Here is a 25,439-nt window from a genome sequence, read left to right as displayed (position 1 = left end):
GCTAGAAGACTACTTTTGCAAATAAGGTAGAGTATGAGACTTGACTAAGACAACTTTTCCCAAAAAAGGTAAATTATGAGACGTCTTTTGCAAAAACCGCTATTTAAAAATTAAAATCATGCTCAGTGCGCAAACCGACTAGGCCAAAAATAGCTTCACTCATACTTAGAAAGATTAAAGAATGGGTTTGTGGTTGTTTCATACAATTTCAAGGCTAAATTCGTCATTTTAAAGCTAACCTTATTTTAAGCTTTCTCATTAACGCTATCTCATGAAAGGAATATCTTCCAATTTTACGCAATCAAAAAACCCGCTAAAAGAAATTCTCTCTTCTCTTTATTTGAAACCGAAAGAGAATGACAAAATATGGATTTCAACCTTCCGAAATCTCCATTCCTCCAAAATTCTTCCTCCCATAAATTCCCCTCCATTTTTCCGACATCTTTTTCTTCCCGCCGGAAAATGTCTTGTGAGATCGAAAACACTCCTCAAACGATCAAAACCGTCACAATCTCTTATTCGGAACTCCAAGTACTGTTAAATCGATAATTAGGTTTCATATGTTTTGAATATTTTTCCTAAATCGGGTTGCTTTTCTTTTCTCTTTTTTTTTTTAAAAAAATTTCTCTTTTTGTTGTTGGATTTTGATGGCAATAGGATAAAGGTGGGGATTTGTCGACGAAAATCGAAAGCGCGTTTGGTCCCAATGGACTGGGGATCGTATCTGTTTCAGATGTATGTGTTGAATTTTTCATATTATGTTTGAATGATGATTCTTCTAATTTTGTCAAAAGCTTTCTATTTAATTCCATATTATGTTAATGTTTTGTGATTATTGTGCCAATCTTTATCTTTGCCTATGCTTAGCTTTTGTTCTAAGTTATAGAATCTCAGGCATGCTATGGTAGTACATGGTGCTTAACTATCATCATTCATGCAGATTTTTGTTAGGTTTTGGGTGCTACTTTTACCTTTTTCTTTTTCTTTTTTATAGGTTCCTGGATATCATGTATTGCGTCAGAATCTTTTATGTCTTTCACCCAGGTATGCATTTGCAATTAGAGTTTTGATGTTATATGGTTGCATAATGTAGAACCTCAAGAGAAGTGGCTTTATTTGTTGAGAAATTATATGATGCCCGACCGTCAAAATAAGGGGCAGAAAGAGACAAACCCTCTCTCCCTTGATTTTTAATCCAAGGGAAAGCACCGTTTTTTACTTTTCCTTGGTTCAAAAACCAAGGCAGCAGGTTTTGTCTCCTTCCGCCCTTTACAATTTGACGGTTGGGCATCATATAATTTCTCTTATTTGTTTTACATGTTATTGATTTGGTCATTTTTGTTTATTAGGTTAGCAAACCTTCCTGAAGAGGTGAAGAAGGAGCTTGAAGATCCAGACAGTCGGTAAGTGTTAATTGGCTATTCAATATTCAATTGAATTCAGTTCACGTTTGTTATTTGATGATTTCCATGAAATTCTAGATTCAAAATGTAGTTTAGAACCTATTGTGAACAGTCGGTAAATGTTAATTGGCTATTCGATACACAATTGGATTCAGTTCGCATTTATCATTTGATGATTTCCATGAAATTCTAGATTCAAAAACTAGTTTAGAACCTATTGTGATTCTTCGACCTTCAACCTATTAAAATTAACTGTCAAAGTCATTGAGAGCTTGTCACAGATGTGATATAGGTAATGACTCATTAGCAATGCTAATTTCAAAAACGTAAATAAGTAATTGTAAAAATGGTGAACTTTGCAGTGTATATATATTTATATATGAATGAATGTTTGTATGTGTGTATTTATATTCTCACGACTAGTATTTCCTGATGATTCATGTTAAAATTCTATCATTTGCATATGTTTCCATACGTTTTCATGATTTTACACCAAAATTTCTAAAATTAACCGAATTGTTTCCTTTTCCGTGGAGACCAAAATCATAATCAAAACCTAAATTTAAAGGACGATGATTTTTTCAACCCCCCCCCGCGCTGTAGGATTATGCGCCCCCCTTTTCACGTGATTTGATGTTTCATCTCCCAATTTAAAGCCTCGATTATAACTTAAGTGAGTAAATAAAAAAAACCAAGCTAAATCTCAACGTGGGGCCACTTATTAAATCAACTCAGTTCTTGGACACCTTCCAAACACTTTTCGGACATCTCAGAAAATATTTGTGAAATGCTTTTAGTTGCTCCCATCAATCCATTAAATGATCGTCTTCCTATGTTGCTGCATCTCTTTTCCTTGTTTATTGATGTTAAGTGATAGGGATAACGATAACGACCATGATGTTAATATTGCTTAACATGATGCATAATCCATTGTTATGGGTAGATTAGTCATCCACTTGATTACTTGCTTCAGATTATTATTTTCTTCATAAATGTTAATCTGGATATCAGAGTTCTTGACATGGGAAAAGTTTGTGAGAAATGCTGTTTTACATTTTATAGATATAACTTTGGATGGAGTCATGGGAAGGAGACGCTTGAGTCTGGTAAACCTGGTACGTTTTCTGTACTTCTTAAGCTTCAAAACTTCATCAGGGGTTCCTCTAGCCAGAGGAGGCTTCAGCATGTTCCTGATCTATGCCTGAAATTCATTTCCTAATTACTGACTAAACATAGGTTAGCAAAATTTGTTTTGTTATCTGTGACATCAACATGTTCCTATTACAAGAATACTCCATCTATATGGGTGCAACTCAGCAGTGCCAAACCCCATCATTATGCCTTAATATCTAATTCTGGCTATGTGGTTTATTGATTGACATCTATGAACCACTTTGTTCTGTATAATTCATGACGGAGCTCAAATCAAAAGTCTAAGAAATGGCTCAAATGTCCGCTTCTAGCAAGCTTAAGTTGTCCCACTTTTACTATCAAAATCTGCTACAGTTACATTTTTGTAGTTTTGTACACCTACTGAATATTAATTTCTGTCTGTGATGTTTTGTGATGGAATGCATGCCCTAGTATTCATGAGAGAAGGGGTTGCATGCCATAGTGTCCATGAGAGAAGGGGCTGCAACGATCTCATAGTATCCATGGGGTATAATGTCCAAGAAAGGAGTAATAGGATTGATGGGTTGGTGAAAGAAAGTTGCCCCACCCATTGGTGCAATTCAGGAGAACAAAATGCAGGAATGGGTTGATGAAAGGAATCAGTTCCCTTATTAGCTGGAACCGTCAAACCATTTTGAGCACACAAAATGTAGCGTCATTGGTCTTGGGCTTTGAGGAATATTAATGTTTGGGTTAGGCTTGTAAATTTTACCTTGCCATCTTTGGAAGTGAATATTGGGTTGGACAATTGTGTGGCTTTGATCAAGAGAATGTTTGATTTCCTACTTGGAATTGCTTTCTATAATTTCTTAATTTTCTGTCTCTTTTTACTAGGCTTCATTTGTAAGTCCTTACAATTCATGATATACTATCCCCTTTATTTTTATTTTGAATGGCATACCATCCCCCATTTTTAACTTCCAATTTCATTTTTAAGCACTTTAGTAACTTAAAATTCCATCCATTTTTCTTGAGCACATCCATAGATATAAATAATCGGTCAACATTTTGTTTTGTTTACTTCTTATTGGTCTCTTTGAAAATTCTCGAAGTGGAAGGAATGGAACTCTAAATCCCTCCCTCCCTCCCTGCATTTTGTATTGGTGTTACCCAGTTCAAATCTAGATCAATTTGGATATTCTACAGAAGGAATTATAGGATACTGTGCTTTATATTTCTTTAAGGGTTTTGCTAACGGGTGCCAGGTGCATCGGAAAAGAGATTTTACACCTTTTTTTTATAAAGATATCTCAAAACAGGTGAAAAGTATGAAAGTATGTGTAAAATGATTGGAAAATCTCTTTTCCAATGCACCTTAACAGGTGCCCTTAGGGCACTCATTAGCAAAACCCTTTCTTTAAAGAGGTTAAGCCCGTGTTATGCCAGTTATGCGCTTATATTCAAGATTTTCTATTTGATGAGATTCTAGTTTGAATAATTCTTGCTTGTATTGTGCAGACATGTTGAAAGGCTCCTTCTATGCAAACCCAATTGTAGACACACCGACAACAGCGTCTTCTGTTATACAGCGGTAAAATTGGATATGATGTTTGTTCATTATAATGAGTCTAAAAATTTGCGGCTGTGCTATAAATGATTTCTTTGAATACACTTCTTATTTGGTCATGTAAACACTTAAATGTGAGGCTTAAAGTCAGCCCCTGCCTCTTTCTATATGATCAAACAACTCCCACTCTCAGACTTAAATGTGTGGGTACTATCTAATTTATAAAATTTTGATCGTTAGAGATCCAAAAGAAATGAATCAAGTACCTAATACTCTTAATGAGGTCAAAACATATAAATATATAAAAAGTGTGTACGCATGAGGCAATTTTCAATTTGGTGGGAATAAATGTGGGTGATGAGAAATGTAGAAATAAGTAGAAAGGGTGTCTTGGAGGAAGGGGAGTTAATTGAAGTTAATGAGGGTGATGGGACATGTGGTGGTGTAGAATTTCTACTCTCTATACAAATTTGAGGTAGGCTGGCTTCTGGCCCAATGGTCGAGTATCATTTTTGCCAAATATCAAAGATCTAACAAATGTCTCTGAATTGGGTAGAGATTGAAGGTTTTCACATATACTTCTTGTAGAGTTGACTTCCAATTGTTCATTAAAGGCATCAGATCAGCGTGGTGATGGGGCCAAAACTGTTTCTCGTTAGATAAATGGTGTGGAAACTCATTTGCTTTGGATTTTCACAACCTCTTTAAATGGGCATTTAATTCTAGAAAATTTTGTAGTATCTTGAGTTTGGACCTCTTGCGGTTATTGCTCCCATTCAAAGGGGTTATTCACTACTTATTCTTCTCTTAGAGTCTCCCACAAGTTCCTATGTCTCATGGAGAGACTTCAGGAACGTCTAGTCTTTTGGTTTCAAGTATGAGGATATTTGGTCAAATGATCAATATGGTATGATCATAGTTAAGTCTTGTTATTTCATGTTATCATACTTGGGTCTAGAAACTGGATTCCGACTAGTTTGGGACTCCATTCCTTGGTCTATTGCCTGCCTTTCACGATAAAATTCTTGTCTAGTGTCAGCTTATGGAAAGAAGGATTCATCAAATGATTGAATAAGTTTTGTAGTCATTGGAGGAGACTCCGTAGAAAAAATTTATCCGCTGTAACTGGTCGTCTCAGACATAGCATTGCACATTAGGTAACTTTAATAAGTTTACATCCCCTTCCGCCTTCCTTGATCTTCCCAATTTGGAGAAGTGATGGTGACCTATGTCACAAATATCTCCGATATTTTCAAAATATAGCGTTTTTATTGTGGCATTTTGATGAAACGACAAAATCCCGAAATAATCCCGAGATTTTAAAATTATGGCAATATTTTCATTTTTATCATAAAATATCATGATATTTTCCTGATATTTTTACGATATTTTTATTTTATATATTTTTTTAAAATTTTATATATTTTTAAATAATTTTATTTTTATCTTTTTTTTTCCGATATAAACCCGAAAAAAATAATTTTTTTTAATATATCCCGAGAAATTCCCGAGCACAATATTTGTGACATAGATGATGACATGTGGTCAGTAGATTGAATAAATTGTTTTCAAAAAATTCTCCTTCCCTCTTCCATATGGCTTATATGGAAGGAGAGGAACTCTAGGGTTTTCTCAGGAAAATGCAGAAGATTGGAAGTCATGATTAATGAAATAATCATAGAAGCCTTTTGAAGAGCATCTAAAAGTAAATTTTTCCTAATGTTGAGTATTTTAATTTCTGACTGGGCCAGTGTATGCAGGGATTATGTCCCTTCTCATAGAAAATCAAATGTTTGATTGGCTCCCCTTGAGGGATGAATTATACATTGTTTTGATGCAAGTAGTGAGATCTTTCAGAATAAGCTGAGCATTTTCAGGAAGACTGGTTTCAGGTGAGTTATATCTGATGCTAATGGTTGTGTAGTTTTGGCCTATACAGGTCCTAATGGTTTGGATCAAGCAATTGATTCTGAGGTGAATTAAGTAGTTTGGAATGTATTGAGGCTTATGGATATGGCTACATGGAAGTCTGGATTGAAGGTGGGTGGGCTATCGCCATACTCTGGCTTAAGAAAGCGTCCAATCATCACAGACATTTATCACCGCTGACTGTTTAGTTGTATCTTTTCTCATATCCATCGTGAACCATTGCTAAGGCAGGCTCAACAAATTTTGCCGTGTCTTTGAGGGAAACATTTGTCTGACATCATATGCCAATTTTGTCTATTTATCTGTACTGTTTTGTTCTTTTCCCTTTCTTTTGTTTGTATTTTATCTTTGGGTTTTTTTTTCTTTTAGTGAATTACTTCTTCATGACAAAGAAAAAAAGATGATGGAACCTGTGGAAATAAATGAGCGTAATGGAAAGTGAAAATAAGTAAATTAGGGTATCTTGGAAAAAGAGAGTTAATTCAGCTGAACTAAATGAGGAGAATAATTGTAAGTGAGGGTAATGGAAAGTGAAAATAAGTAATGAGGGTATCTTGGAAAAAGAGAGTTAATTAAGTTGAACTAAATGAGGAGAATAATTGTAATTAACATGCATTGAAATAATGAACCTAGGAGATAATGAGTCAAAATATTTAGAACAAGAAAATAAAAATAAAAATGGAGTTGTTACAATAAGGAGAAACTGAGAAATAGATAAAAGTTAATGTGTATGTGAAGATGATGAGGAAAAAGAAATTTGGAAAAACAAAAGATTCTTTTCTCACATGGTAAACCTATAATACAGGGATTCATAAAATTATGATACCTGGATCCATAAAATTATGATACCTGGATCCATAAAAAAGTGTCTGGATATATCACATAAGGATATTTATATAAGGGTAAGGGATATTCATATACCGTAGATACTCCTGATCCATATCTTATTTTACTTGTTTGCTACTTGGTTGAGACTCGGTTTGTGAGACCACCAAATCTGATCTCCTTCCTGGATAAGTTTATCTTGAGTTTTACAGGGCTTTTTAAGTAAAAAAAAATCTTATAATATTTTATCCTAAGATAGAGGTCGACATGAACACAGAATAGCAAGTCTATCCAAGGTTAACTTGCTACCGCATAGTATAGAGGCTCATTAGAGATAGGGTTTTAGGTATAATTAATGTATTGTCAATGTAATTTTGCTCGGAATGTGAGTATTGGCTGCAGATTAATTTTTTCGATTGTCTTCACAATGCCAGGTTTTAATCTTAGGATTCTTTTTCACTGATACTCTTCACTTGGACTCATTACAAGCTTGATCTGAATATTCATTAGGAAATAGCTATTGCCTTTATCAATACATGATTTTAAAGTATAAACATAAACTAAGCTGACATTCTTTCCAGTCTTGCATCATTTACTCATTAATTTGCTGCATAATTTCTCCAAAATAAATAATATATCCCAACTTGAGAGACTCATCTTTTTCCAATACGAGGTTAAACTGCTGTTTAGTTCGTTCAAGAATTTGTTGATATTTCTGTACCTTTATTGTCTTTATATATCACTAAATATTTGGTACTATTCTGGGTTTTTTTATTTTGTGGGATTAACTATAAAGCCTTGGATCAGTTTCACAACCATGCATGCATCATATATACGTATATAGTGGTTCTTCACATTAATTAATTTAATACCTTCTTTGTTACTAGGTATCCATCATATTGTCGGGCGAATATATGGCCTAGTAATGCTTTGCCTGAACTTGAAATTGGTACGTGAGCTTATCATATTATAAATCATTAGCTTTGAATTGTGATATTTATTCTAGTTGTGAATCTTTCAAGGACTTTTATTAAGGCAGTTTAATTCAGAGAACCCTCGATAGATTGATTGTGGTATCAATCTATATGGCCACCATGCGAGCCTTTCTACAAGCCCTGCTGCAAGTTATATAAAATGTCAGTATGTCACTAAGTGTTTGACCTTGTTAAACTATTTTGGGTGCTTATTTGATAGTTTCTAGGTGTTTATTTGTGCTTATCCTAGCATTTCCTAAGGGTTCATCTCAAATTTCCATCGTTTAAATGGACTTAAATTTCATGATTTTTAATGGATATTATTGATTTCTATAGACTTTCCACAAAGTACTTCCACTTCTGTGAGTACTGAGGACTGAAGTCCATGCTGAAACCGGCATTTGAATCCTTGGGTAAAACCTAATTACAATTAGTGACACAACTAGTACACAATCACTAACACTAAGGATATTTATATATTTGCATGGATAAAAATATTCCTAAGCTTTGCCGTAGAGAAATTCCAATTTGAGCATGTTAAGGATCAACCAGTTTAGCTGATGCCTATAGATGTTTTCATAGTCTGGGATGCTAATAGATGTATTTAGGGGATGATTATATTTGGAAAGCTAGAGGTGGTGCATCATTGTTGATAGCTGAAAACTTGCAACTGCCTAAAATATGATGGCAATCCACCATCTCTATTGTCATCAAGTTTCTATGTACCCCCAGAGAAAGGTAATTTGGATTCCCCATACGATTAGGGTTTTAGTTTACAAAGGCACATCCATGTTCATTACCAATGCCGGATAGGAAAAAGCACGGAACAGAACCATTGAGAAGGCTTGGGTGAATTCAGAGTTGAATTGAGCTTGACTGGGTGTTTTGCACAATCTATCACTTACTGGTGGTGACAAAATATCTCTACAAGGCTTTTTTTTGTTGAAGAAACTTAACACAACTTTTTTTTGTTATATATGATTCAATATTTCAGCAATTCTTCCTTTTATGATTCCACACTGTAACCTGCAAACTGTTAAGTAAAGTTTTTTCTCTAACTATAGTGTTTACAACCAACACATGGGAGTGCAAGGTACCATAATGTCAATTGCCCTTTCAAGAATAACAAAGTCCCACATATTTTAACTAGAACACACAGGAGTTTGTAGATGTCTTGTTGTGTCAGTACATGTGTATCATGTTCAATCTTCTATTGAATGCTATCTATGTTATGAAGCATCTTTTCTGGATTTACTTCTTTTTTTTTTTACTTGTACGCATTCATTATATCAAGAACAATATAATTCAATATACTTTTCTCGTCATATTTTATGCAAGCATGACAGCCAGAGGTGATGCTCAGTCAATTGATTATATATTCAGTTTGGAGTATTTCATATTCAGTTTACTAGAAACTGTTGCTTTATCAAAGGATAGCCTTGTGATGTTTGCTTTCAATAAATGATTACTTAAATTTATCTGATGATAATGTTGATTACCATTATTATTGTAGCGTTTAAAGCACTTGGGAAGATGATGTTGGATGTCGGACTGATGTTAGCTTATCATTGTGACCGATATGGTATGCTTATTGTCTTTACTTTTTTCAGATTTTCTGCATTTGTCAATAAAATGTGTTAAAATGAGTTGATCAATTTTCTGTAAGAATTGTTTAACATGTAATTGGCTAGAAATTTCTATATCTTAAAATCATATACATGTTCTTTGGAAAGTTGTTTTTCACTTGGTGGGGTGCTGGATTGTGACTTTTCTCTGCTGGCATCTATAAATCTGGTTTTTCAGTTCTAGGATAACATGAATAAATCATTCATATAAGGTGATTCTATACCCTGGAATAGGAATGACTAATGTGTTAATGGATGCCTACTTCATCAATGTTTCCACTTATGTGACGGCTTACTAGGTACTACTCATACTGTCATTTGATTTTTTTATATTTAGTCATCCCTATAGAATGACTTCTTTATGTGGAACCTTGTTATTCTATCACAATTCTTTCCTTTAATAATATCGTGTTAGTTTTTTGGCAATCAGATACAAGGATAAGCTTATAATCTGAAAAATAACATGCATTTGCTATCTTTCTTCTTTGTTAGATGAAACCAATTAACTCATATTTCTAGCTTTCTAAACATTCTAAAGCTTTGTTGTAGCTTTGCAGTTTTTTTTATGTTTATTCATTCTCATTTTCCCTATCTGCCTAAGAATGTCACAAACAATATAAAAATTTTCATCATTTTTTTATGTTTATTTAATCTCATGTTCCCTTTTTGCCTAAGAATTTCACAAACAATATAAAAAAAATTCATCATCTTTCTTAATTTAAAAACATTTAATATGACCGTGTTGCATGTGCTTAGTAGTTAGTATTATTCTCGTAAAACTATTAGTAATGCCTACCAACCTACTTTGCAATCTACTTCCTGTCTATGCAAGATACTTGTTTCAAGTGTTCACATGCATGTGTTTTTCTGATAGTTTCTATTTTCAATTAGATTAGTGTCCAAAGTGATACCAGTGTGCGACGGAGAAGGTCTTCAGCAAATACTACTTCGATCTCGATGTCACAAAGGTCGTCTGCTATATTACTTTCCGAGGCAACAAAGGTGAGTAGTGTTTTGGGTGATAACATCACAATTGGCTATATGGATGAATGGTTAAACCTTATATGTGATCTATCTGTTTGAATTATAAGATTCATGTAGGGAAGGGTCCTATGTAGTTGCATTTTGTTTCCGTTTGCACTCTTTTCTATTTCTCTAAGATCTATATGTTAATGCTCAGATGTGCAGATAAATTGATGGAATTGTTATCTATCACATTATCAGATTTCCTGCAGTGAGCATTTCCGATATTCTATTGCTAGGTTCTAGCTTTAAGGATTTTATAATCTTTGATTATCAGATATTACCATATATGAACCAACCTCCAACTGGCCTCTCCATACATACATATGTATAAGCTTGCATTGGAAAGTCATTGAGGGCTCACTTTTGAACCTCCACTAATTATTTCTCCTTTCTTTTCTTTTTTTCTCGTCTCATTCGTTTTTTTCTCTCTGTACAGACTTGGTTGATCACTTTAAGATATTTAGTTCTTCTATTTTAACAGCACTTCAGAAAATTCTGTCTCAAAGAAGATATATTTTTCCAACTGGAACCTTCCATCCAAAGAGTTTTTTTTCCTGCTGCTAATGGTTGAGTAGAGGATTATACGTCCATAGTAGTATAATGATTACTTTGAGCATTCTTGTAGATAAATATTTAAAATTTTCTCCTATTATCTTGCAGCAATTATACCCGAGATTCTGGCAACATGTCGTCATGGTGTGGATGGCATACTGATCATGGCTCGCTCACAGGTGAATATTTATTTAGAAATTCTAAAGAGACTTCGCTAAGGTCCAAACATATTGGTAGTTGACATTACCAAGTAATTGATACTCTCTATGTTCCATTGTGTGGAAGTTCAATTTATAGGCCATAACTAACAATCATTTTATTTTATCTTTCAGATTAAGTATGAAAAGCAATTTTAATAAATTGATTTTCCACCATTACTAACGCCTCTCTATTTTTCCTTTGTTCACTTGTTCAATTTAAACCCTCTCGCATTCCATCCATCAGCTGCACAACCCTTTTATGGATGTGATTATCTAGGGTGTCAGCAGCAGCTTACCATATAATATAAAACGTGTTGTGACTTGTAAGTTGTTCGCAGGTTGCAAAAAAATTGCGAGGAGATAGGTTTGGAGTTCTGTTTTTTTACAGGCTAGGTATGGAGGTCACTAATGACATGTCTTCTGTACTTACAGAACACACGAACGTTGTCTCCCGCTCTATGGGAAGCATCACTGGTTCAAAGTCAATGGAAAAATCCATTCCCAAATGGCATTTGTATATAACCCAACATTTTCCATTTTTTTTTTTTTTTTAATTTTCAAAAAAAAAAAAAGGAGCGAGCAAGCGATACTGTTCTTTTAAGTTTCCCATTGACCCGGGACATTATTTGGAGAAACATGTTCTTGGGGGTTATTACTTTCACGATTTTATGATGAAGTACCAAAGGTTTCAAGAATTTTTTCAACTAATCTTCTGAATCTTACAGTATTTCATAATAGTGTCAAAGACTTCAACCAAGAACTAATGATGACAGAAGGCACAAAAAACATGCCTGTGGTTCAAGTGCATACTACAACGAACAACTGTGTTTTTCAATGACAAGAATACTTTTATAATATCACTTATCAACTAGAAGGAAATTCTATAAATACATTTAAATGAATTCACTCTCAGACTTTCCAAATTCCAGCAATCCGTTCTATTAGGAACATACTCTTCGCACTGTCAATTTTTATTGCCATTTTTCTTTCTTCTTCTACTATGTTAAACAACTGGATTCTAATTGGGACATTTTTCAATAGATGTAGCCTTATGCTTACACAATGACTCAATTGGTGATGCAGGCTTAGTGTGACCCATTTTAGGATTTCATTAATTGATATAGCCTTAGTTGTACACACAATCAACCAGTCACTGATTGATGTTGATTGCAAAAGAACGAACTATTTAGACTGAAACTTTGCCTCACATTCTTATTGTAAAAACAACTTTCGTCTGAAAAACTTGGAACACAAGAAAGAAACATGCTTGAAAATAAATATGTACTTTCTCCAATCCAAAGAAAATTCCATTAACACTTACCGACTAGTCCACAATGAGTCAGAACCTAAAGTTGAACTGATATGGTTAATCGCCTACCTGATCAAGTTTTGTTGTATTTGTTTTGGACAATAAAGAATACATAAACATATCCCACCAAATGGGAAAGAATTAGAATTAAAAAGTCTTTAAATCGTGTGTGACAAATGGTATGATGATTAATTAAATGAAGGAGATTGGACTAAGTTGGAAGTTGAAAGAATTGAAATTGGTTTATGGAGATGATGCAAGAATAGAGATCAAAAATTTAAAATGAAGAAGGATTGTTTCAAGGAAACCAGTTAAGGATCTATCTTAATTCTTAAATACTTTATTCCCCCACTATTTGGGGTGGCTACGACGGAAATAAAGACCCTAGCATACAATGTCGTAGGCGATCTATTATTTAAGTGATGCGCCTCATGAACAATAGTGAATCACTGATGCCCATGGCTTATAAATAAGAAACAAACAGAAAGGGAAGGACAATCTCTAGAAATGACAGAACTTATTGCAAATGCGATCCCTATCCTTTTATGTAAATTGAAAAGACACAAAATCACCCCTTCACAAAATAAGTAACATTAAATTTAAAAATGATTTTAATAATTTGAGAAATAACAATGCCATTAAAAAAAAAAAGTTGAGCAATAGTAATAATATTTGAAAATACCCAATGGTTCATTGTTTTCTCTTGTAGCTGGGAAGCATTGGATTTATTTCTTCATTCTTTATTGCAGTTCTAATCTTCTCTGTTGAATTCCATATGTAGGTCTTACATGTGGCATGTTTACGAGAGATGGTGTCGAAATAGCTTGCTCTGATAGTTCTGCTGGCCTTTATATTAAAACACGATCCGATCAAATTGTCAAAGTAAACTTTCCTGTTCCTTGCTTTGTTCATAAATTTTAGTGACATAAAATTATATTTGTTAGTATGGTTATCTTTATCAGTAACCAGTCTAACAATGGAAGGATATCCTGTATGACTAATGTGATGTCTTAGAGGAAATCAGAGAGAACATGGCATGCAATCCAAACGTTTCTCCTTTGAATAAAATGTTTTACATGCTCTATTTGTCTTGAAGGAAAGATTCAAAATAGCTTCCAATTATGTTTATGGCATTTTAGGTGTACTACGCAGTGATGGTTAAGACATTGTCTCCTGGACCCTCTATTACCTTCTCAACTGAGTTAACTTTAGAATTCCCATGGTCTTCTGAACCTTCTAGTTGTAAATTCCTAAAACTGAGTTAACTTTAGAATTCCCATCTTCAAGCCAGATAATGCTGAATTTTAGGTAAAATTTTAGGGATACATGAATGCATGTAATGTTATATTCTGAATAGAAATGGTGGTCCATACTACCAAACCCTAGCATACTGACCAAAAGATTGTGTTTTAGGAATTCACTGCCAAATATTCTTGATGAAACCTTCTTCTAGTTTTATTTTTCTTATTATCAAATTTTGTATTTCCAAGGTGAAACACTGAAACATCTCCATACAATTTTGTTTCTTACTTGAGAAAGGTTACTTGAATGACCATATCTAAATAGAAAACAGTTTTCAAAATGGCTACTTGAATAAATGTAGCATTGAAAATTCATGATATTTCTGCTATACAATAATGGAAATTGTTTGGTGTATTAAGTTGCTCTTCTTTTTTATGTATTAGGTTGTCTTTGGAGAAGATGAAATAGCATACCAAATTGGTGAAACAACTGAAATACTATCAGGGGGTCTTCTTTGTGCAACCCCACATTGTGTTCAGGTATTTACTTGACATTATCCTATCATGCCTCAGCCACATCTTTTATGTAACCATGAAAGCGGATGGCTTGTATTACATTTCATCACTCATCCTTGGTCTAAAAATGGTACGAGAGAAGACAATTTTTGTGAGAGTACTGCAAGGAACATTCTTTTTCTACTATGTTATTAGTTAGGCACCTTGAAATAATGTAAATGAGAAAAGAGAAAACTGCCCCTACAGTAATACAGTAAACACACTCTAACAGCCTCACTCGATTCAATGTGTTTCCTTTAGAAAGCTTGTCAATCAAGAATTGGTGTTGATCTCTATAATCTGCCTGGGTGAACATATCAGCAACTTGATTTTCAGTGTAATATATTCAAGAACTTATTTGCCATTCTCCACCTTTTCTTGAACAAAATGGCGGTCAATCTCAATGTGTTACATACGTACATACATACATACATATATATAAAGATCCCAACATACTAAGCAAAATGTTAAGCAAAGAAACTCCACATATGTCAGCCAACATATTTTTAAATCTAGTTGAATGTCATGTTATAATGTGCCTTTTTTTTTGTCTCATTCCAGCCAATGGAAACATTTTTCCAAACCTCTCTTTTGTTGAATCGCAATATGATGCAGCATTTGCAATTGCCTCCTCGTGTGAATTAGACTTTCCATTTCTCTGTATTTCTCTGTATGCCATCCTTATGCTGTTACATTAACCTTGCTGAGTCATTTGTCCACTGATTCTTTTATGTTCACTCCTTCCAAATGTTTTTTCTCTCCTTTTTTTTAACTCTTCTCGATTATATAATAGCAAAAGGAGCATGGAGTGGATGCCTAATTAATTTTGCTTTTTGCAGATTTATGTGCATAGATTGCTGAATTCTAGTTATTTAGTTAGCAAATATCTCCATTTCTTGCATTATTTCTGTCTAATCTTGTGGCCGATGTTTCTTAAATCTCCTTTCTTGACATGTATTGGGTTTTTGGTAGGCCCCTAAAGGAGAGAAGACTTTGGGTGTCGAACGTTCAACTTTTGCTCTGTTCATGCAACCTGATTGGTAGGTTCCGTAAAGGAGTCTACGGGTAGAAGCAAATAGTATTATGTGTGATTAGCATGATTTCTACAATATGGTCTGTTAATTGTTTTAATTGGTTATTTCTCATAGCCTTATCTTTGTTCCTTTTGTGCTTGCTTTCAATTGAGCTATCAAGTTGTGATCCATTGACTGATCTATATTAATTGTTATAATCACGCCGTCAACAACACAATGAACTTTCAAGGTCCTGAATTTGCAATTGGGAATTAAGACATAAGACAGTCATTATTCAGTTACACTTCTTTACCTCTGTATGACTTTGTGATAAATTTGAGCCACTCCAATATGACTGTTAAATTTATTTTGAACATCATAGTTTCTCCATGGCAATTTTGTGAAATAGCAAGCACATCAACCATGGAATCTTCATGACCTGACTAACAATACCTTCTAGGCTAATTATGTCAACTTTATGGAAGTTGTTCATATGGGTGTGTTTTTTGTTAATCTCCTCCCTTGGAGAGATACAACTTTTTGCAACTTTATGCAATTTTGTTTTTGTATGTCAAAAGAAATGGAATGAAATACAAGAATGAGAGGAGTATGGGCTCTTGGAGAGATGTCCAGACTCCAAAAGACCTGCAATCTCACCCTAGTTAGGTCGCTGTACATTCAATTATCTCGACTTCCCAATCAATCTTGTCGAACTCGTGGATTTTGTTTCCTCATATTTTTAAGCTTTAATGGATTGGTTAATTTAAAGCAGGTTTGATGACATTCAGCATTCTGTCTTTTTTGTTTGCTACAAGATGATAAAATGAAAACTGATAGTTGCAACCCCCTTTTTCTTGGTATCGAATATAGACAGCCATATCTTTATTTTGATGGGCCGCCACAATTCCCAAATCCCTAGTTTTTGTTTTACCTCATTGGAGAAATAATTATATGACCATCTCTCTTTTCCCGGTATTGCTCACCAATTTTTTATTTTATGATGCTTTACATGATAAAGCAGTTCCAGATTCTTTTAGATTTTTGGTCATGGGCTGAACTTTCAAAACTAATTGAGTTGTTAGAACTTAGAACATAATAAATGCTTATGTGGCTTCTTTTCCTAAATTCAGATAAGATTTTATTCATTTGGCATCGAATTGTGAATTTTGCTCCCTGGATATAAATGCAGTCACTTGCTTGCACTGACGATGTTTTAGATTTGTAACTTTACAAATATATATTGAGACAAATAGAAGTATATATTATTGACTCACAATACTCATTTCATAGGAATGAAAATCTTAGCTTTCCTGGGGAGGTACAGCTTCACCAAGAGGTATGTTATGTAAACACCAATGCTTCTTGGGAGTCACATGTGTCATTGTAGTGTGAGTGCGCGCATGCGCATTTACCACCATAGTGCTTCTCAGATGGCTTGCAACTGGAACTAGTTTTTAACTTCAGTTAGTTTTAACTCCTAGTGATTGCACAGTAAACAACTGGGATTGTTAAAAAGCTGAGAACCTGTTACTAATTGGATCTTAGTCAATGCTTCTTCAAGATATAATATTTAATAATTATTTCTTTTTATTCAAATTGGTTTCAATATTTTACAGGTCATCCCAGCAAATGGAACTCTTACTTTTGGAGAATATTCTGAGATACTGATAAACAAATATTATGGTCGTCTACCATAAAACCCCTCATAATTAGCCTTAAATTGGCTTTAAGTTATAGTAAAGTTACAGTTAAATATTGGCTTCTAATTGGCAGGCAGTATTACTTTTATCCCATCTTCTAGCACTTGTTTTACTTATTAATAATGCAACTTACCATTCAAAAAATAATAATAATGCAACTAATCTCCACCCTTTTTTATTACCTTGTGCTTGTTGTGATGAACATTGCATCTCTGATTATAGCAAATTAATTAAAGCTCTTTCTTGAATCTTGATTTCAATGGAATGCTGTGAATGTGGGAACATTTCTCATGCAGATCTCATCAACCAAGCTCTTATCATTTCAGAATTCCCAATCAGGAAATTTACTTTAATTTCAATGGATTCATTGAATTATATTACAGTTTTTTTCAGAACCCATTTTCATCATCCTTCAAGCTCCTTTCCTGATTTTGTTACTGTAATGAACTAAAACCATGACTATTAAACCGGCCTTTTCTTGGCACTTGGTTTCTTCATTCACAAAATAGCCTACTAAAAGATTCACTAAGAGCCAATGAATGGTTTTTTGAGATATTGAGAGTTTGAGCAGGAAGCATTGCCATCAGTTCATGAATCTCTTAGTTTTCTGAGAGGTGGTGAATGTAGAGCTTTGAGTTTCTATAGGGCCCCAAATTCCAAATTTGCTATTTTGCCACTGATATTGAGGTTAGAGAAGTAATGGCCTGGTTATTTGGAACAAGAAAAGGCAATGAAATACTTCTCTCTTTTTTTCAGTGTCATGAAGGGATGTTATCAGTTGAGACTTAACTAATCAATATGCTTCTCACGTTTGTATCTTTTTCCCGGAAGAAAAAAAATGGGTTAGTTTAAGTACAGGCAAGAAGCACTTGTTGTTTTGATCCAGACCATTCATTTATTGGGCTCTGCTGTGTGTAGGCCTCATGTCAAACATCTCACCCTCAGATGATATTAAACCTCTGATTGATGGAAATTCATTCTGTATTCAATTTACAGGCACCAAGTGGGCCCCAGCAAACGAATGGTTCAGATCATTGATTGGAAATCATTGATACACACAATTCTCATAATGGAAGGATATAATTATTCAATGAAGAGAGTGGTTAGGAAGTTAGAGGTTACACTACTCCCTTTCATCCAAAGTCTCTTTTAAAAGGTGAGAAAATATATGAAAACCTGTATCAACTGTTTGGTAGGCCCCATCATGACTGGATCATGGTCTTGAAACGGCATGTAGATATGATCCTACTCATAAATAAGCTTCTGGTCATTGAATGTTGACCGTTGGCCTTTTTGCAGGTATAATTAAGATCTTTCGATTAGTGTAATTTTTACTTCATGGATAATAATCCATGGTAGGTCACACCAGATGAACCGATCCCATTGTTGTTTTAACAAGTTAGACACTATAAGTATTTGATAGTTGGAAATATTTTTTCACGTGAGATTCAGAAACTTGTGTTGTTACACATGCTCATGTTAATAATATAAATTACTAGTGCAAAACCCAATTATGGAAATCTAAAAAACAACAGTCAATAATAGCTAAAGGAGTTAAATATAAAGAATCTAAACCTCCATTTACCTCGGATCAACCAAAATAATTGAAATATGAGGATAGGTGTACCCAAATGGGAAACACCATACATGTCACACCATCTAACTCCTCGCCTCAAACTAGGTTTTACATTTCGGTTTCGGTCAGCAAGGAGAGGGAAACTCTTCAGTTTCGGTTGAAAATTTGAGTGGAAATCACGTAAACGTATGTAAACATATGCAAATGACAGACATTTAAGCTGAAACTTCAGGATATATATATTTTTTTTTGAATGGAGAATTTCAAGAAATGTTAGAATAAGCAAAAATACCCACTTAGTAACATGCATTATCACTGATTCATTGTATAGTACAATTCACGTGTAACTTACATAAGTAATAATACAAAATGCATGCCCCGTATTTCACATGCAATTCATATAAATGTAATTATGTAACCCCGACTAATATAATATACAACTAATTCACCTACGATTTTGGTTTCAGTATTGGTTTCGGTTTCCGTATCATTTTGGTGGGATGGAATCCGAAACATTTCAGATGTTTTTTGTCTATTACGATGGAAATTTAAAAGCATGGCTTCAAATAAATCGAGTTCCAAGGAATCACACTGAAAAATCTGGGAATGGGATCAAGAACATTTTGTTGCTGGCGAACCCTTCAACAACAAAAAAAAAAACATTTTGATGCTGACGAATCACTTAAAAGAAGCAAGAGTACATTTGCTCCATCTGACCTTGCATAAGTTATTGTCTTCACTGGAAGTAGCAAGAAGTAAGAGTAGCTATCAAAGGAGAAGCAACAACGTTTTGTAGAAAATAAGCTAGTCTTTAAATCTTGAGTGGTGTCCTAAATAGAAGATAACTGCAGGTTTAGCTGTTACGACTCCTTATCAATTGTTTTCAATTGAAACATATCATAGAACAAATTCAAAGCCCCTCACAACAGAAAGCAATGTGTTTCTCTTCTCTTGTTTTCCCCTCTCTGACATGTTCGGAGTCTTCAAACGACCAGCATACAAGGGAAGCAATGATTAGATGGACAAATCACTGTAACTAAGGCTATAATGATGTTATCAGCTCAATGCAACAGCAAGGATTAGGAAAGACACGAGAGAGAGGAGGCTGGTTCACCCCCACAACACCACAACAGAGGTATGAAGAAATGGAATATGAAATGGAAGCTCATTGTATCCATACATTGAAGTCTACTAATACTTTATTAACATGACAGCTGATTCAACATCATATATTTCAAGGGGTCCTTTAGCCATGAGTAGGGACAAAAAAACTATCCAACAGTCAGGCAGCAATAATTGAAGTAAACATCCATGATATTTTGCATAGGCAGAATATCCAAAAACAATATATGTCACAACTCACATGACACTTGGCATTAGCAAGATAAAGACGCCAAAAGATTTTTGTTTTCTGAGTAAAATCCCGAACAATACTATAAAGATCATCTCCGCGAAACTAGAGCCCGCTGTTTATTTTGCACATTCAACAAATGAACAAGGGGTAGTAGACACTAACCCGAAATGGCCTTAACGTACAGGCTGTTGGTTGTAGTGGTTCTTTTCTTTCTTCTTTGCGGCAGCCAGCTTGGCACTCCTTGCGCCAGCCTCAATGGCCGCAGCTTTGGCAGCAGCATCCATCTCTTTATTAGATTTCTTCTTCTTCATGGAAGCCACCTTTTTAAGCCGCTCTTTCACATCAATGACAGGTGTGTCTTCCTCTACCGGTTCAGCTCCAGTTGCTTCATCGCTGACATTATTGTCAGAGCCATTTGGCGGGTCTTGTGGATCTTTAACCTCCTTGGACGACTTGTCCTTCTTTGCCTTCTTTTTTTTCGCACTTTTGCTCTCCGCAAGTGTTGGATGATTCTCCTTCTTTTCTAAATCGCCATTAAGCTCCTCCGATTTCTTCTCTTCTCCAGTGCTTGGGACTGCATGTAGGGTGCCAAAAACTCTCTTGTAAAATGTACAGTCAGGAGTTATGACAGGAAAAATACCTAAAACCTATTAAGAAGATCAAAATAATTGAAAGACATCTGTGCCTGACATTCCTGTGGATCCCTCCAGAGATTTTAAAGCTTCGAAATTTCTTTTATCAGGATATTACCATTAAACTCTTGCAGAAAATAAAACAGGAAAATAATGCACAAAAAAAAAAGGATGAAAAGAAAGCAAGGGAATTTCAATATAACTGACAAATATGAATGAAATGGAAAATCTGTGACATTAACAAGATAATTATCACAAAACATAAGGAACTCATGGGAAAGTTTTGTTTGTTTAATATAACCAAAAAAAATATCAGGATAGACACCATTTTAGCGAAAACATCAGAGCTGACACGGCAAGATACGGCACTACATTTAAAACAGAATGTCAGACTTGGCATGGTACAATAAATGTGTCAAACGTCGAAAGAAGAGTTAATAAAAAAAAAGAGATAAACATGATAGTCAATAATAAAACAAAAGGCCACACTTGTCACGGTACAAAAAATGTGTTGACTCATCCCAATCACTTCTTGCCATTCATTTAAAAGTGTCGAAAGGAGTGTCAACACGGGTGGACATGTGTGTGTCGTGTCGGACACAATAAATTCAAAGTGTCCGCTAAATCATATATAATTATTTCTCACAATGAACAACTCCCGCTACATTACCAACAAAAAAACACTGCTACAGTTGTTACAGTGAGACAACATGAATGAAGCAGTTTTTTTCTCATATAAAGGGTATAATTATAATAATCATGGCCAATCAGAAGGATATTCATAAGACTTAGGACACATCTTAGGAAAAGGAATGGAAGTCAAAGTTGGGTAGCAATTTACATTTTGCCTCGCAAGGAAAAAGAACACTCCTCATTCATTATGACAGAAAAGGGTAGGTTGTTGGTTGGCATGGATATGACTATTTCAACAATCAGGGAAATGCCTATGGAATTGCGTAGCAGTTTATAAGAGGTAGGAATAAAAGGCAAATATAAGTTATTGGGAAATTATGTGCAGTTCTTTTCTTACCAACAAATTATGTGTATTGTTTTACCATTGCACTGAACTCAAATTAACAAAAGATGCAGAAAAATTAGAAAAGGAATCCAACAAAAAGAAGAAGACAACTAGAAGATCCACAGTAGCTTGATGAGCCGTGGAAATTTGACGGTTTGATGAAATGTTTGATTTGGTGAGATCTTCCACAGTAACTTTCCAGCATGCGTGCCGCTTTGCCAATGAGGTGGCGAATAGCCTTGAAAAAGCGGGAGTCTCCAAGGAGTCTTTGGCACTTTATGAATCTCTTCCTCGTTGATTGTCCTTGCTCTACATTTGCTTTACATTTGCTTATTATTATCGTTTTATCCATCTTTGTACGGACCATCTCGGTCTTCGTTGTTTTTCGTAATAAAATTGGCTACCTCTTTCAAAAAAAAAAAAAGATCCAAATGTGTAGGTGGTAAATTACCGTGTGACTCATCTTGATCATTGGTCTCAATTCCTAGCTCGGCTAAAACAGCTTCGAGCTCTGCAAGCTCCTTTTTCTTCAATTCCTTCTTTGAAAGCTGTCTTTCTGTATCCTTGGGTGCCAAAGAAGCTGGAGGCGCCTTCGTTGCTACTGGATCAATTGGTATAGCAGTCTCGGGCTCGTTGTCATGCTCTTCATCAATATCATCATCACCTTCATCTAGGCCGTCATCGTCTTCACTTTCACTTTCCTGCCATATAAAGACAAGTATCACTTCAATTCAATCACAAGATTTTTTTTGGGAGCTTTGAAAAGTAATAAAATTAAACAGTTCTTTTTCTATCATTTCGCCCCACTTTTTGATTGATTTGCCTTTATTTATTTACTTATTTCTAGAACACAACCAGTATGGGACAAAGGCTTAGTTGAGTTGAGTTATTTCTAGAACACAATTCTGGGAACATTAGGCCCTTCCTCAACATTCCTCTTCAACTCAAGCAGTACACAATAGCCAAAAATAGTCAAAATAATAAAGAAAAAAAAGAACAGTAATGGAATGAAAATCAAACAATTAGTCAATCACGAAATATAATTGTTAAAAGAGATTCTTAAATGATAAAGGATAATATGCTTTAAAATTCAACAGAGGTTGTACAAGCACATTATATAGAGAAATCCTATAAGAGCAAGAATTGAAGGAATTCCTTTCCAGGTTAGCACACCTTTTCTAAATCCCTGGACGAGCGAGGAAAGCACAAGGTAGCTATTCCAGGCATCATTGCAATTAAACGATTGAGTAAGGCAGTCTAAGCTCTTGGACATGATAAATGTATTAGGGGTTGTTTAGATGATAAATGATAAAATGATAAATGTATCAGGGGTTGTTTAGGTGCTTGTTTTTTTTTTAAAATGATATTGTTTGTTTGGATGCATGTAATTCGATTGCAGGGCTTAATCACTTCCAACCAAGATATATTTACAGTTAAATAGTTATACACGACTTGGGTGGGAAACTTCATTAATTTCCCTGTAAATTAAATAACTGTTGTTTGCCTAATAATTTTATGAACATTAGTTGTTTTCAAAATAGTTTGTTAACCCCGAATATTCTATGTTAACCCAAAAGATAGCCAATTAACAACTAAGGATCACGAAGATTAATAGCTTTTGAGTTACTTCACTAACAGGTTAAGGACAGAGAGAGACCATAAAAAACTAAGGATACCGACTGCATATAAAACATTGACATGGAAAAATTAAGCACATCCCAAGATCCCTTTTTCATGGAAGAATAGGGGTCATGTCGACATAAATGGGCCTCCCAAAAACCAAATTGGACTATATCAAACTGAAGAATAACTATTGCAGGCATCCCTTAATTGGTAGAAACAACTTATATTCCACTAAAAGTACCAAAAAGAAAAAAGGAAAGAGAAGATGGGAAATTATATGCGATCGTGTATCATCAATTTAGGTAGCCTCTCAAACCACCGTCACCTCATTGCAAGATGAGAAAGAAGAAAAGACAGATACTTCCAATCAGAAACAATACATGACCAAAGCCTACAACTGCACAAGAGAAAAGGAATAGAAAAACAATATATCACCATTAAGTAGAGATTCAAATTCATACATACATTCAAATGATAAACACTACCAATGAAACCACATGTCATGAAAATTATAGTTAAATCCAAAAAAATGCATTTATCTGATTACAATAATCACCAATAATCCATTAACAAATTAGCAATGCTATTCTATCATCGATAAGCTTACTCAACAGCACAGGCTAACAGCACAAAACTGAAGACATCCAAAGTCACATAAAATACACATAGCCTATAGCATGAAAATCACATCAATGATCCCAATAAATCAAATAAATCAACCTCCCAATATCTAAAAACAACCCATATTAAAATTCTAATTTACAACAAAAACTGATGAAAACAAACCAATCAAAGTCACATCTTAAATGCTAATATTTGAAACAACCAACAAGAAAGATACCAAAATTTGTTCACCTCTATGAGCGTCGAGCTTTCCTTGTTCTGCTGCGGATCTGAAGCAATCCAAGTGGATTGTGGTGGGGCCGTTGTCGCATAGTAATCATCATCATCATCAACATCGGCCCACGATTTCACAGTCAGGGGCGCTGGGGCCCAGATAACCTGGGGCTCAGGTTCTTTGGATTGGTTCTTGGAAGATCCCTTGCTCTTCGAGGATTCTTTGTCTGATTTCTTCTTTCTTCGTAGGCTTTCGAGCGCGGCAAAAACGTTAGTGCTGTTTATCCCCAAGGACCCATCGTCCTTTCTATTTGCCCCTCCGACCATTTCTAGGGTAAACGCAGAAGAGCCACAGCTGAGTACTGCTCCAAATTAGGGTTTCTGAAAACAACAGTTTCAGAAGAAAATAGATAAATCTGGACGTTTTCAGACAGATAAGAGGCTCAAACTAAGAGATTTGGTCTCTCAAATAATGGGTACAGAACTTGAAAACCTAGGGTTTCTAAAAGTAACAGTTTCAGAAAAAAACGAAATAAATCCGGACGTTTTCAGACAGATAAGACAATCAAAACTAAGCGATTCGGTCTCACAAATAACGGACACAGAACTTGACAACCTAGAATTTCAAAATGATTAGGGTTTCTGAAAACAACAGTTTCAGAAGAAATAAAAAAAAAATCAGGACGTTTTCAGACAGATTATAGACTCAAAACTAAGCGATTTGGTCTCACAAATCACGTACGCAGAACTCGAAAATCTAGGGTTTCGGAGAGATTAGGGCTTCGGGGAGATTGAAGATCTGGAAAAACTAGGGTTTCCGAAGAAGATAATGGATAATTCTCGATAAGGAAATTAGTGTTTTGGAAATGAGGATGAGAAATCCCGAGTTTGTGAGATCAGTATGGCTGACAAAGGCGAAGATTTCAAGCCAGAGATTAGGGTTTCACGGGAAACTAGGGTTTGTTAAGAACACAGAAAACCAAAAGAAAAAAAAAAGGAAAAACGATAAAAAAGATTGATTTTATATGTGATATTTATACTTAAAATAGAAATGTATATAGTTTAGATTTACAAAGAGATGGAGCGAGAGGAAGAGAGTATCGTTCTGTGTATATGTGACAGGAGGAATTGGAAGTGTGGATAACATAGACGAAGGACACGAAAGCGAGATTTTATAGTACAAACAAGGGACAAAAGGGCAATGATTTTTTCGCCCCCATTGTAGGATTATGCGCCCACCTGGTAACATGATTTAACGTCAAAAAGTGCTAAGTCTGCCCACAATTCACTTTCCAGGGGGCCGCATAATCCTACAGGGGTGCGAAACACATCGTCTCCCGAAAAGAAACCCTGTGTGTATTGCGAAT

The 25,439-nt window shown here is 34.8% G+C and overlaps 2 protein-coding genes across 2 annotated transcripts; one reads left to right on the top strand and one right to left on the bottom strand.

Annotated features, from left to right (window-relative positions):
* The first annotated feature begins 284 nt into the window (after positions 1 to 284).
* Positions 285 to 17,280, top strand: LOC143858755 (uncharacterized). Its single transcript, XM_077369467.1, has 15 exons — positions 285 to 531; positions 658 to 735; positions 995 to 1,044; positions 1,350 to 1,403; positions 2,466 to 2,518; positions 4,035 to 4,107; positions 7,725 to 7,786; positions 9,325 to 9,393; positions 10,333 to 10,438; positions 11,123 to 11,193; positions 13,305 to 13,405; positions 14,209 to 14,304; positions 15,292 to 15,359; positions 16,623 to 16,668; positions 16,949 to 17,280. The coding sequence occupies exons 1-15, from the start codon at positions 367 to 369 to the stop codon at positions 17,027 to 17,029; spliced, it is 1,173 nt and encodes a 390-aa protein (XP_077225582.1). The 5' UTR covers positions 285 to 366; the 3' UTR covers positions 17,030 to 17,280.
* Positions 17,281 to 19,904: 2,624 nt separating this feature from the next.
* LOC143858598 (uncharacterized) lies at positions 19,905 to 25,214 on the bottom strand. Its single transcript, XM_077369282.1, has 3 exons — positions 24,091 to 25,214; positions 22,064 to 22,313; positions 19,905 to 20,536 (listed from the first exon to the last, which is right to left on the bottom strand). The coding sequence occupies exons 1-3, from the start codon at positions 24,397 to 24,399 to the stop codon at positions 20,136 to 20,138; spliced, it is 960 nt and encodes a 319-aa protein (XP_077225397.1). The 5' UTR covers positions 24,400 to 25,214; the 3' UTR covers positions 19,905 to 20,135.
* Between the last annotated feature and the right edge of the window lie 225 nt (positions 25,215 to 25,439).

The sequence above is a fragment of the Tasmannia lanceolata genome, unplaced genomic scaffold, assembly GCF_043159265.1.
Source record: "Tasmannia lanceolata isolate RefF3 unplaced genomic scaffold, GAP_Taslan_0.1 ptg000026l, whole genome shotgun sequence".
NCBI classification, from domain to species: Eukaryota; Viridiplantae; Streptophyta; class Magnoliopsida; order Canellales; family Winteraceae; genus Tasmannia; species Tasmannia lanceolata.
This window is presented reverse-complemented; position numbering and strand designations above follow the sequence as displayed.